At 53.3% G+C, this 13,869-nt stretch overlaps 1 protein-coding gene across 2 annotated transcripts in view; it reads right to left on the minus strand.

Annotated features, from left to right (window-relative positions):
- LOC144767882 (sulfotransferase 6B1-like) overlaps positions 1-9,587 on the minus strand; it is a 118,949-nt gene extending 109,362 nt beyond the window's left edge. The window contains exon 1 of one of the 2 annotated variants that reach the window (XM_078651235.1): positions 9,350-9,587. In XM_078651235.1, the coding sequence (XP_078507361.1) occupies positions 9,350-9,542 (193 nt within the window). In that variant the 5' untranslated portion in view covers positions 9,543-9,587. The remainder of the gene's footprint in view (positions 1-9,349) is intronic. The other variant, XM_078651236.1, reaches the window with a different exon arrangement.
- Between the last annotated feature and the right edge of the window lie 4,282 nt (positions 9,588-13,869).

Raw genomic sequence — 13,869 nt, forward strand, 5'->3', positions numbered from 1 at the left:
GGACCCACCCTCAGTATTAGTTTGGGGCCCTGTTGAAGACTTCTGGTCTTTAGCTTTCTGCTCCCCACCCTTCTGGTCTGTTTTCTTTTGGTCACCACCCTGGTTCTGGTTCTGGTTCTTTTGCTTAACTCTGGTTCTAACCCATTTGTCTGCCCTCTTTCCCAATTCTTGGGGAGAGGTTAGATCTGAGTCAACCAAATGTTGATGCAACTGCTGGTTCTGACAGTTATTTAATATATGTTCTCTCACAAGCAAATTGTACAATCCTTCATAGTCTGTAACCTTACTTCCCAGCAACCAGCCCTCCAGAGCCTTAGTGGCACATTCAACAAATTCAGACCAGTCCTGAGTCTGTGTCTTCTGGGTGTCTCTGAACATTAACCTGTACTGTTCAGTGGTTAAGCCTAACCCATCAATCAGAGCACTCTTCATGACCAGGTAGTTTCTAGAATCCCCATCACTAACTGTGAGGAGTCTGTCTCTGCCTCTACCTTCAAAGGAGAGCCACAAGATTGCTGCCCACTGCTCCTGAGGGACCTGCTGTACTTTGCAAGCTCTCTCAAGTGCAGTCATCCATTTGTGGATATCATCCCCAACTTTGTAGGGGGGCACAATCTTACTCAGGTTTCTATTGTCATAGGACCTGTCTTTATCCTTAGGGATAGTGCTGCCACCAGTGGATCCTAATCCACCCTCTCTAGGATGTCTTGCTCTAGCAAGCTTCTCTTTGGCCAGGGCAACTTCTAATTCTTGCTTCTGGATCCTAAGTTCAGCCTCTCTCATTTTGGCCTCATGTTCCCTTCTCTGAGGGCTAGACAGCTCCCTTCTGGAGTGTCCATGAGAACCTCTAGAAGCTTGGGAGGTATTGGATTCACCTGAGTGATTCCTCCTCCTGGGCTCCTGGTTAAGTCCACTTGGGGGTCTGAGTGGGTTGGACCCACTTTCAGTCCCAAATAGGCTTAAGTTAGCCTGGTTAAGCCTACTGACTAACACCTGACTATTTCTACCATCATCAGAGTCACTTCCTTCCTCCTCCTCTTCCTCTTCTTCCTCATCCTCAGGCTGAGTATCTCCAGTGACCTGGTCTTCCTCATCTATCTGGATGACAGGGACAGGGGTGTCAGTGTTATCATCTTCAGTGGGAGAGCCTCCATCTCCATTCCCTGAGGGGCCTGGTTTGGAGGTCTTTAGAGCTTCAGACTTGTCTAAAAGCTCCCTGAGGTGGTCTGCTGTAGGGGTAGGACCCGTTTTGATTCCTCTTAAGGAACACAGCTGCCTCAGTTCTTTAAAAGTAAAGATAGCAAATTTGGATGGTGCCCTTGGAGGGTCACTCTCAACAGAGATAGGTCCAGTGGATCCCTCTGCTCCAGACATTGCTCTAGTGTGGGTGGATATGTTGCAATCTACCTACACTGGTGTTTTCCTACTAAACCTATCTAGTAGTTGTAGTCAGGGTGTGCTACTCCCTATCCTCTACAACAACTAAGTTCAGTAGAACTTAAGTATACTAGTCTTGTTTTAATGTACCTCTCAGGTACCTGTATGATCTTTCAAATGATACTCTCAAAGATTGTAATGGTAAAACAACAGCAAGCTCAAATCCCAATCCGCTGCTCACCAATGTGAGAAGTTGGCCTGGTATATGCTGCTCACTAGCTCTAGTGATCTCCTTGTACCATGCCAAGCAACCCTTATGATGATTGGTTGTAAGTCAACCTGATAGACCAGCTATCCTAGTGGTAGCATGGACACAGCAGTCTTAGGCTAAACTCTGTAAAGGCATGTGAAGCAAGCTGTTTTACCATACACAATCCCCTTGAATACCAAATGAAAGGACACCACACAGATATATATTGAAAGTATATATAGATTTATCTCTACAAATATCCCCTATACTCTTTATGAGCACAGAAGCAAATGCGTTAAAACAAAACACAGTTTAAATATACAAAAGTTGCACAATTTTGGATGAGCCCTAGGGGCCACCTAAACCATATACTAAAATAGTGGTATAAGAACCCCTATGAGGAAAGGAAAGAGGCCTAGGGCCTGGGGAATCGCTGGAGCTGTTCGGGACTAGCAGTGATGAAGTCGGGAAAGGCCCGCGGGACTCGGGTGCAGCTCTTAAAGCGCACGCATGCACCAATGCAATGTCAATCGTGCGTAAAAGTTACAAAGTTAGTGTTTTAGGAACCTTCCGATGGACCTACAAGGATAAAACTTTAGACACAGGCACTAGAGGTGTATACCAGTGTGGGAATACCGGCGTTGCTGAGTTACCTCACCCACAGGAAGCGGGTGCACAGGTGCGCAGTGGTGTCGGGTTTCGTCACGCAGGTCGATGGTGCTTGGAGCTGAAGATGCTGCAGGCGGGTCGTCGAGGAGAGTTCCGTTGGATCCAAGGGTGGATCTGAAGAGGTGAAGACCTTAAAGCAGGGGGTGACAATGTTCACAGTCACTAGTCAGTAACTACTGTGGAACCAGGATGGAACCAGGCAATGTCGGGTGCAAACAGGTGAAAAAGTAAAGATTGTCTCTGCAGCTACGTGGACACGAAGAGGTCGAGGACGTCCAGGCATTGGTCACGAGCTGTCCCATGAAGGCTCTAGCTGTTGGCGGTGTCGGCTTCTTGATCGGAGCAAACAGGCCTTAGCTAATGCAAGCCACGCAGGAATCGATGCAAGCTTCTCACTCGGACCAGCAAGGTCAGAGCAGGTGCTCCTTTTCAGAGGAGCAAGGGCCAGTCTGGAGCAACCAGACCAGTGGTGTAGTTCATCGTTTTTGTTGCCAAGATATCCGCTAGCCGCGTGGCAAGTGGCCGGGATGGCACCTCGAGTGGCAAAGTGCAAAAGGGCCCCACGCAGATCGTGGAGATGCTGGAGGGCTGATCTTCGGTGTAAATGCTGCTCGGTGTCGGGGCTTCTCAAACCCCAAAGCACAGCATCGAGGGTGCCTCAGGTGCTGCGCAGTCAGCTTCTCGGGGGTCTTTCAAGGTGTCCGGTCCCACGTCTCTCGGTGCCTCCACGGGTCTCTTCTTTTCAGGGACTGTGGATCGGGCTCTGAGATGTCTTGGAATCTAGGTCTTATCAGGCTCTGGGCTCGGGCTCCGGTGGGAGGCGGCAGCAAAGCAGACATCGAGTTGCTGGTTGGTGCCTGTATTCACAGGGTGGTCACTCCTTGGCCACAAGGGAGATTCTCTTCAGTCTTCTGTGCAGCAGAATGTCGAAGTCCAGTTTTCTTCTTAGTTTCAAGTCGAGTTCAGGATGATCTGAAGTCTTAGGACACAGCTCCTACTCTTATTCCAAATCTAGGGGCCGGATCACGTACTAGGTCCCTCCTCTGGGTGGGACCAGGAAGGGGGGTGGTTACACCCCCTTTCCTTTGTCCAGCTTCGCGCCAAGACTGGGGCTGGAAAGCCCCAGCACCGGTTTGAACTAGCAAATGCACAGGGACACCTTGTGTGCCCCAGGCATGTCTGATTCTATTCAGCCCTGTCCTACCCAATACACAAAATCCTGTCTGGGGTGGTGCTAGCACCTCCCAAGGCAGGAAACCCTTTGTCCAAGCCGCCCTCGCTGGAAGGACTCCCAGCAGCAGGAGGTCAGACTTGTGTCTGTGGTGGCAGCATCCATTTTGTGATGCTGAGGCTCATGTTTAACTTTAACCGGGGTTTAGGTTATGTACATGTCGTGTCGCTCTAGAAGGGTGGAATGCTACCCCCGTCGCCAGAACTGGCAAGGGGGTAGTATTCCAATTTGTATGACACCTTACTCAACATGTTTTGATAAAGCCAAACCAAAGATAGCATTTAACCGCAAGGATTATAATGCACTTAAGAGTATATGGTATGGCAGTATCATGAAACAGCTAAAGGACTTGGTTCCGAAAGCTGCAGACAGGCTCAACTCATGCCAGAGCACCATCTCACATATTTCAAAGCACTCTGCCTCCAGGATTGATGAGGTCATCCATAGGATTGGCTGATAGGAACATATGTGTCCATTTTAGGTTAGATATAGGCATACTATACCTAAGTAAGGGGTGGTTACACCGACTTACCCCAGCTGAGTGATCAGCCAGTTGTGTCAAATATGGAGGCCAGGCCAGGGGTGGCACAATACGTGCTGCAGCCCCTGGTAGGCCTTGGAAGCACCTTTGCCCTGGGTACCTGGGGTACACTGGCACAGGGGCCAATAAGGTGAACCAGTTCCAATTTCGTAATGCACCTAATGTGCATTGGCATTAATTTAGAGAGAGAACAGCAGGCTGTGGGTCTGATTAGCAGGCCCACAGCCACATTAAGTCATAAACCAGTGAAGCAAAAAGCAAAAATTTGGGGTGACCATAGGATAGCAGACCCTACTCTCCTACAGTTAGAAATGGGGTTTCCGGTTGGCTGAGGCTTGCGCCAAAGCCAGGATGACTGATCTTTTGATGGTAAAGTAAAAAGAAATAGTGCAACGAACAAGAAAGTGATTTAAAATAGGATGGAATGTCCTCCTTCTAAATACTTTATTCTGCGGACAAGGCACGCCTCCTAATTAAAAAGATATATAGAACAGTGCAAGAAAAGACAGTAACAAATATCTGTCTATATAACGGCCCTTATATAGACAGATATTTGTTCGTTGCACTATTTCTTTTTACTTTACCATCAAAAGATCAGTCATGGTGGACCAAATCCTGATACAACAATAAGGTGCGGAGCTGAGTGTCCCACTGATCAGGGGGACCAGCCTCATTTGCACATGGGTTTGGCCAAATGATAGGACTGATCATTGAGTCTAATTTGATGGAAACCCTTTACAATCTGTTGTGGATTAATCAGCCATTTACGAATAATCGATGATGCACCGGTCTCCTCTATGCATGTAGTGTTAGCCTTTTTCCTCCTTTATCCTTATTAATACGTTATGTGTGTGCGATAAAGATATTTTGAGATCTTGCTGACTCAGTATCGACAGTGAAGCCTCTCAATTTGGCTGCTAGACCCCCTGTGTTTCGTGTGTTATACATTCAGTTGTTGCTGGGGATAAAATCAGGTGTGGGTCTTTAAAAAGTATATCCCTTGGACCCTTTTTTAAATGGTTTTGTTTAATGTTTGCGCCAAAGCCAGGCAGAAACCACCACTCTAGTCAGGGCAAGGGAGTTACACGCCGAAGATAACCCCTGCTCACCCTCTAGGCAACGTGGCTCGAGCAGTAAGGCTTATCCCGGAGGCAATGTAAGTTAAGTATTTGCGCACTCACCCCCAGCAACAACACCCAAGGCCCACCACAAAGGAAACTCCACACAAGGTTATATATAAAAATAGCCTTTGTATTGTACAAAACACATTAGATAATAAATACACTTGTTACAATCTGCCATAGGCACGGGCAGAATTTACAGGGGATTAGGTACATGGGACAGTGCCACGGGCACCACTGTCAGGAATAAACACTTTTAGAACTAGCACTTGGTAGAATTAGCACTTTGTAGGGATAACCCTTAGCACACAGAACACTTGTAGAACCAAATAGCCAATGTAGCACACGACCAGTAATCACTGGTAACAGGTAAGTACCACCTACGAAACCCCTAGTTGTCTGCTCCGTTTCTCTTGCTGACCCATTTACATGCGCACTTTTTTACCGCCCCCCTCAACCCATGCCCTACTTCATCCCTGCTATACAGGAATTGTTGGCCACCTTGGTGGTCAACAATTCCTCTGTTGTGGTACTGGGAGACTTTAACTTCTGGCCTACTGACCCTCACGAGGATCCTATGTCGAAGGACTTTACAGAATCACTCCTTACTCTAAATTTGACCTCGCATATACAATTTCCTACTCACGTCCGCGGCCATATCCTTGACCAAGTATGGTCAGCTAATTTATCTATTTCTTCCCCTGTAGTCACCCCCTGTCCCTGGTCCGACCACTTCTTTATTTCTTTTTCCCTTGACTTAGGAATTGACACTAAGACCCCCTCCCTAGCAACATCTGGGCACACAACTGGAACCATGTTGTCTTAGCGACTCTCTGCTCGTCCCTCTCTACCTCACCTCCCGAATTGGCTGATATCTCCCCTAACTCTCAAGTTGCCGCTATCAATAGTTGGCTTTCTGCATCCTGTGACCCAGTGGCCCCCCTCAAATTGGTCAGAACACGCCGCCTCCACGAGGCCAATAGATGGTTCACCACTGAGCTTAAGCAGAAAAAACTTGCACTCAGGCAGGCTGAGCGCCACTGGAGACGGGGATATTGCTCCATATCTAAATTACACTACACCACTCTCCTCCAGGATTACAAGAAAGCTATCCTCCTTGCAAAATCGGAATACTTCTCATCCAAGATCCTCCTTGTGGCAAACAAACCCAAGGAAATCTTCACCATTGTCCATGAATTAGCCACTTCTAACAGAATCACTCCTAAACCAGTCCCTTCACAATCTCTATGCAACTCCCTCAATGAATTTTTCATTGAGAAAATTGCTACCATTAAACTCAACATTCCTCTGCCTTCTCCTACCTTCTTATGCCCCCAACCCCCGACTAATCTTTATTCCCTAGACCAATTCACCCTGATTCCCAAGGATGCCTTCTCCACTCTGCTCATGAAGGGTAAATCAGGTTCTCCCTCCGACATCTGCCCGGCCCACATCCTGAGAGAGATCTTTTCTGTTTGCCCTGAGCCCCCCTTAACTCTCATCAATAATTCTCTTACTCAGGGAATTGTCCCTGATTCATTCGAATCAGCTAAAGTAATTCCTATCCTGAAGAAACCAGGTGCTGATCCTACTCCTCTTTCCAATTTTTGCCCGATTTCTTTACTCCCTTTTCTTGGAAAGATATTGGAGAGCCACGTCACCACCTGTCTCAGTGCCTTTATTGAGGAGAACCACTGCCTGGCTCTTACCAGGCAGGGTTTCGTCCAGCTCATTCCATGGAATCCGTCATTCTTTCCGTCCTGGATGAGCTTAGCCGCAGCGCCGATGTCAACTCCCCTCAAGCTCTGGTCCTCCTTGATTTTTCCGCCGCCTTCGACACGGTCGATCATTCCATTCTCATCGACCGTGTCGAGGGTGCCGGCATTCGGGGATCTGCTTTGACTTGGCTCACCTCTTTTCTGGGGAATCGCACACAGGCGGTCCAGCTGGCGGGCTTCTCTGCTCCCGCCTGCTCTGTCCCCTGTGGGGTCCCCCAGGGCTCCTCTCTTTCCCCCCTTCTTTTTAACCTCTATATCTTTCCCCTGATCTTCGCTCTGCAACAAATGGAGGTCACGGTATTCAATTATGCAGATGACCTCCAGCTCATCTTTAATCTCTCTCCCCTCTCCGACCCTGTCCTTAATTTTCAAACTGTCATGACCTTTATCTCTGATTGGATGAACGCTAAACACCTCAAATTAAACCCCGATAAGACTGAGCTGGTACTTACTGGCAGCTCTCCCAGCCCCTGGTCCTCTGCCTTTTGGCCTCCCTTCCTTGGCCCTCCCCATCACCTTCTGTCTCTGTAAAAACTTTGGGCATTAAAGTTATCCAGGACCTCACAATGCGCCCTCAGATCAGCGCTGTGGTTTCATCATGTTTCTTGACTCTCCGAACCATACGAAAAATCTCCGGCTTCTTTTCTTTCACAGCCCTTCTTTTGGCCATGATCCTGTCGCGCCTCGATTATGGCAATGGTCTGTATGTAGGCATACCAGCATAGGAACTCCGCCGCCTTCAACTTATCCAAACCCAGGCGGCTCGTCTGGTCTATAGACTTCCCAAATTTCACCATGTTACCCCATTGCTTAAAACTCTCCACTGGCTGCCCAGCTCTCAACGCTCTCTATTTAAGATGTGCTGCACGATTTTTCTGGCCTGGACTGGCACTGCGCCTGCCTTTATCAATGCCAAAATTAAACCCTATGTCCCTTTTAGAGATTTGCGCTCTTCCTGTAGAGGCTGGTTGGAGAGCGCCTTGAGTCACAGCTGCTGGCGCTGTGAGAGTCTGGGTGGAGAGCGCCTTGAGTCACAGCTGCTGGCGCTGTGAGAGGCTGGTTGGAGAGCGCCTTGAGTCACAGCTGCTGGCGCTGTGAGAGGCTGGTTGGAGAGCGCCTTGAGTCACCGCTGCTGGCGCTGTGAGAGTCTGGGTGGAGAGCGCCTTGAGTCACCGCTGCTGGCGCTGTGAGAGTCTGGGTGGAGAGCGCCTTGAGTCACCTCCCAGCTTCTCCTATGTGTCCCTCGCTTCAAGAGGAAACAAATCGGAGGCCTGAGGTTTCCCTCTTTGGCCCCCCCTTTCTGGAATGCCCTCCCCCCCTCTCTATCAGGTCTATCTCTATGTATCGAGATTTCCGTAAGGCTCTTAAAAGTTTCCTTTTCTCTCATGCCTTTCCACTCTAAACCACCACCCATATTCCTCCTGGAGCTTCCTGTCCTCAGCGCCAAGAAACCGCATGGTGAACGAGCGCTTTACAAAACCCTTAACTTCAACTTCAACTACACATCATCGCGCAGCATTCAATCACCCGAGTCCGCACATACCAGACTCGAGCCTGCACTCCCCACACATCAGGAACTAACATGGACGCACACATTCCCCATGCATTCCTATGGGAGGGCCGGCCAACCGTACCAGGCACGCACTTTACCCTGGAAAGTGTGGGGGTGAACCTGCCAGAAGGGCCAAGTCCAACAGTTGTTTACATGGCTGGGGCCGAACACTGCCCAATCTCTACTATTTAACCAGGTACATGGTGACGTGTCTCTGCTATTTGCAAGGCAACAGGATAAATAATGATTAATCTGCACTATTTAGCCGGCTGCCTTGTAAATAGCACCGAAAAGTCATGATTTACTGGGCCACCGGCTAAGCAGCCGCTACCACTAAATAAATATCGCAGTAAAGGGGCCTCCTGTGAGCCAATGACCTGAACTGAAGGAGAAGAAAGTTCAAAGAAAGGCTTCTGAGGAAGGAGGCATTTATATCATGTTTCTAATGCCAGGCAGGGTGAGGTGAGCCGACAGATGTGTACAGTGCCAGATCACACATGGACCTGGGAGCCTCGACAGGGCGGCAGCGCCGGGATCTCACGGTTCAAAGGTACAAGTGAGCAGAGTTGAGACAAGTCTGACTGTGAGGAGCTGGGGTCACGGCCAGACTCAACCACTCAATCTCATATATGTGGCTTTTTAGACAGGTATCGCATGGATGCCACCGGGACCCTCATAACCAGTGTTGCCTTTTAGAGCCACAGAATGCTGCATTCTGGGACGTGTAGTTTCACTGCTCAAAGATCCCAGCCCTGACAGTGTTGTTGGCTGCACCGCCAGGCTTTTGTTGCAGATAAAAAAGAAATGCATAAAAGCGTGCATTTACTCACCGCATTTAGGGTAAGCCACCAAGAGCAGGTCGTCTGCCCTGAGCTGGAAAGCGTCTAGCGCCTGGAAGGTCTCCGGGCTGCACAGGGAGCTGGGGTACAGCACCCTCTTGTGGGTGAACAGCAGCTCCTCCGGGGCCCTGTCATTGGCTGAGGCCGAGAGCTTTTCGTTTATGAGTTCAAATCTCTTTGCCATCTCGGTGCAGACTGTGCGATGCGCTTGCAAGGGAGGGGAGGGCTGCGAGGCGCTTGCAGGGGAGGGGAGGGCTGCGAGGCGCTTGCAGGGGAGGGGAGGGCTGCGAGGCGCTGTGCTGCGAGGCGCTGTGCGAGGAGGGCTGCGAGGCACTGTGCCAAGGAGGGCTACGAGGCGCTGTGCCGAGGAGGGGAGGGCTGCGAGGCGCTGTGCCAAGGAGGGGAGGGCTGCGAGGTACTGTCCCGATGAGTGCTGCGATGTTCTGTGTCGAGGAGTGTTTCAAGGCGCTGTGCGAGGAGGGCTTCGAGGCGCTGTGCTGAGGAGGGCTTCGAGGCGCTGTGCCAAGGAGGGCTGCGAGGCACTGTACGAGGAGGGCTGCGAGGCGCCGTGCCAAGGAGGGCTTCCAGGCGCTTACGAGGAGGGCTTCCCAGTTTGAGGCGCTGTGTTGAGGAGGGCTTCGAGGCGCTGTGCCTGAGAGTGCCGAGAAGGTGAGGCTGGGCCAGGAGTGCTTTGTCGAACTCTGACCCCTGCCACAGACTAAGCTCCTTCTGCCCTGGACACGAAGGTTACAGCATCTTTTGTGTGAAAGGAGCCCAGGGGGCGTGAGGGGGAGGGATTCACTGTTAACCCAGGGGAGGGAGGGAAGAAGCTGTGAGAGTCTGGGTGGAGAGCGCCTTGGGTCACAGCTGCTGGTGCTGTGAGAGGCTGGTTGGAGAGCGCCTTGAGTCACAGCTGCTGGCGCTGTGAGAGGCTGGTTGGAGAGCGCCTTGAGTCACAGCTGCTGGCGCTGTGAGAGTCTGGGTGGAGAGCGCCTTGAGTCACAGCTGCTGGCGCTGTGAGAGGCTGGTTGGAGAGCGCCTTCAGTCACCGCTGCTGGCGCTGAGAGAGGCTGGGTGGAGAGCGCCTTGAGTCACAGCTGCTGGCGCTGTGAGAGTCTGGGTGGAGAGCGCCTTGAGTCACAGCTGCTGGCGCTGTGAGAGGCTGGGTGGAGAGCGCCTTGAGTCACAGCTGCTGGCGCTGTGAGAGTCTGGGTGGAGAGCGCCTTGAGTCACAGCTGCTGGCGCTGTGAGAGGCTGGTTGGAGAGCGCCTTGAGTCACAGCTGCTTGGCGCTGTGAGAGTCTGGGTGGAGAGCGCCTTGAGTCACAGCTGCTGGCGCTGTGAGAGTCTGGGTGGAGAGCGCCTTGAGTCACAGCTGCTGGCGCTGTGAGAGGCTGGGTGGAGAGCGCCTTGAGTCACAGCTGCTGGCGCTGTGAGAGTCTGGGTGGAGAGCGCCTTGAGTCACAGCTGCTGGCGCTGTGAGAGGCTGGTTGGAGAGCGCCTTGAGTCACAGCTGCTGGCGCTGTGAGAGTCTGGGTGGAGAGCGCCTTGAGTCACAGCTGCTGGCGCTGTGAGAGTCTGGGTGGAGAGCGCCTTGAGTCACAGCTGCTGGCGCTGTGAGAGGCTGGTTGGAGAGCGCCTTGAGTCACCGCTGCTGGCGCTGTGAGAGTCTGGGTGGAGAGCGCCTTGAGTCACCGCTGCTGGCGCTGTGAGAGTCTGGGTGGAGAGCGCCTTGAGTCACCGCTGCTGGCGCTGTGAGAGTCTGGGTGGAGAGCGCCTTGAGTCACCGCTGCTGGCGCTGTGAGAGGCTGGGTGGAGAGCGCCTTGAGTCACCGCTGCTGGTGCTGTGAGAGTCTGGGTGGAGAGCGCCTTGAGTCACCGCTGCTGGCGCTGTGAGAGTCTGGGTGGAGAGCGCCTTGAGTCACCGCTGCTGGCGCTGTGAGAGTCTGGGTGGAGAGCGCCTTGAGTCACAGCTGCTGGCGCTGTGAGAGGCTGGGTGGAGAGCGCCTTGAGTCACCGCTGCTGGCGCTGTGCCAGCTATCATGCCATCAGCCGAGCCTTGCTTTTTAGTTTAAAGGATGTTTAATTCTTCTGTGACGCACATAGTTAGGACTAAAAACAAATGTACATTCTGCTCCCATATTGAGGGATCGCTCACATCATGCACTAAAACAAGCATTGGACGTGGCATTATTTTTGGATTTTGTGTAGTGTAAAGTGTCACACCAAGCTTCACAGCGCTACAGAGGTACAACGTGGTCAGCGGCAGCGCCGTCCTCTCTGACACACAGAATACAAGAAGGAGGGAGGGGACAGGGTTCACTCACACACAAGACAGGTGCAACACAGGCAGCCGACACACCAAGGAGGGAGGGGACAGGGTCACTCACACACAAGACAGGGGCAACACAGGCAGCTGACACACCAAGGAGGGAGTGTGAGGCGTCAGGGGAGTGTGAGGTGTCAGCAGAGTGTGAGGCGTCAGGGGAGTGTGAGGCGTCAGGGGAGGGTGAGGCGTCAGGGGAGTGTGAGGCGTCAGGGGAGTGTGAGGCGTGAGGGGAGTGTGAGGCGTCAGGGGAGTGTGAGGTGTCAGGGAAGTGTGAGGCGTCAGGGGAGTGTGAGGCGTCGGGAGTGTGAGGCCTCAGGGGAGTGTGAGGCGTCAGGGGAGTGTGATGCGTCGGGAGTGTGAGGCGTCAGGGGAGGATGAGGCATCAGGGGAGTGTGAGGCGTCAGGGGAGTGTGAGGCCTCAGGGGAGTGTGAGGCCTCAGGGGAGTGTGAGGCCTCAGGGGAGTGTGAGGCGTCAGGAGTGTGAGGCGTCAGGGGAGTGTGAGGCATCAGGGGAGTGTGAGGCCTCAGGGGAGTGTGAGGCATCAGGGGAGTGTGAGGCGTCAGGGGAGTGTGAGGCATCAGGGGAGTGTGAGGTGTCAGGGAAGTGTGAGGCGTCAGGGGAGTGTGAGGCCTCAGGGGAGTGTGAGGCGTCAGGGGAGTGTGAGGCGTCAGGGGAGTGTGAGGCGTCAGGGGAGTGTGAGGCATCAGGGGAGTGTGAGGCGTCAGGGGAGTGTGAGGCGTGAGGGGAGTGTGAGGCGTCAGGGGAGTGTGGGGTGTCAGGGAAGTGTGAGGCGTCAGGGGAGTGTGAGGCGTCGGGAGTGTGAGGCCTCAGGGGAGTGTGAGGCATCAGGGGAGTGTGAGGCGTCGGGAGTGTGAGGCGTCAGGGGAGGATGAGGCATCAGGGGAGTGTGAGGCGTCAGGGGAGTGTGAGGCCTCAGGGGAGTGTGAGGCCTCAGGGCAGTGTGAGGCCTCAGGGGAGTGTGAGGCGTCAGGGGAGTGTGAGACGTCAGGTGAGTGTGAGGCTGAGGCGTCAGGGGAGAGTGAGGCATCAGGGGAGTGTGGGGCATCAGGGGAGTGTGAGGCGTCAGGGGAGTGTGAGGCGTCAGGGGAGTGTGAGGTGTCAGGGAAGTGTTAAGCGTCAGGGGAGTGTGAGGCGTCGGGGGAGTGTGAGGCGTCAGGGGAGTGTGAGGCGTCAGGGGAGTGTGAGGCATCAGGGAGTGTGAGGCATCAGGGGAGTGTGAGGCATCAGGGGAGTGTGAGGTGTCAGGGAAGTGTGAGGCGTCAGGGGAGTGTGAGGCGTCGGGAGTGTGAGGCCTCAGGGGAGTGTGAGGCGTCAGGGGAGGATGAGGCGTCAGGGGAGTGTGAGGCGTCGGGAGTGTCAGGCCTCAGGGGAGTGTGAGGCGTCAGGGGAGGATGAGGCGTCAGGGGAGTGTGAGGCATCAGGGGAGTGTGAGGCTGAGGTGTCAGAGGAGTGTGAGGTGTCAGGGGAGTGTGAGGCGTCAGGGGAGTGTGAGGCGTCGGGAGTGTGAGGCCTCAGGGGAGTGTGAGGCGTCAGGGGAGGATGAGGCATCAGGGGAGTGTGAGGCTGAGGTGTCAGAGGAGTGTGAGGTGTCAGGGGAGTGTGAGGCTGAGGCATCAGGGGAGTGTGAGGCGTCAGGGGAGTGTGAGGCATCAGGGGAGTGAGGAGCGTCAGGGGAGTGTGAGACGTCAGGTGAGTGTGAGGCGTCAGGGGAGTGTGAGGCATCGGGAGTGTGAGGCGTCAAGGGAGGATGAGGCGTCAGGGGAGTGTGAGGCTGAGGTGTCAGAGGAGTGTGAGGCTGAGGCGTCAGGGGAGTGTGAGGCTGAGGCATCAGGGGAGTGTGAGGCATCAGAGGAGTGTGAGGCATCAGGGGAGTGTCAGGCTGAGGCGTCAGGGGAGTATGAGGCGTCAGGGGAGGGTGAGGCATCAGGGGAGTGTGAGGCTGAGGCATCAGGGGAGTGTGAGGCTGAGGCATCAGGGGAGTGTGAGGCGTCAGAGGAGTGTGAGGCATCAGGGCAGTGTCAGGCTGAGGCGTCAGGGGAGTATGAGGCGTCAGGGGAGTGTGAGGCGTCAGAGGAGTGTGAGACATCAGGGGAGTGTGAGGCATCAGGGGAGTGTGAGGCATCAGAGGAGTGTGAGGCGTCAGGGGAGTGTGAGGCATCAG

This window comes from Lissotriton helveticus, chromosome 7, assembly GCF_964261635.1.
Source record: "Lissotriton helveticus chromosome 7, aLisHel1.1, whole genome shotgun sequence".
Classification (NCBI taxonomy): domain Eukaryota; kingdom Metazoa; phylum Chordata; class Amphibia; order Caudata; family Salamandridae; genus Lissotriton; species Lissotriton helveticus.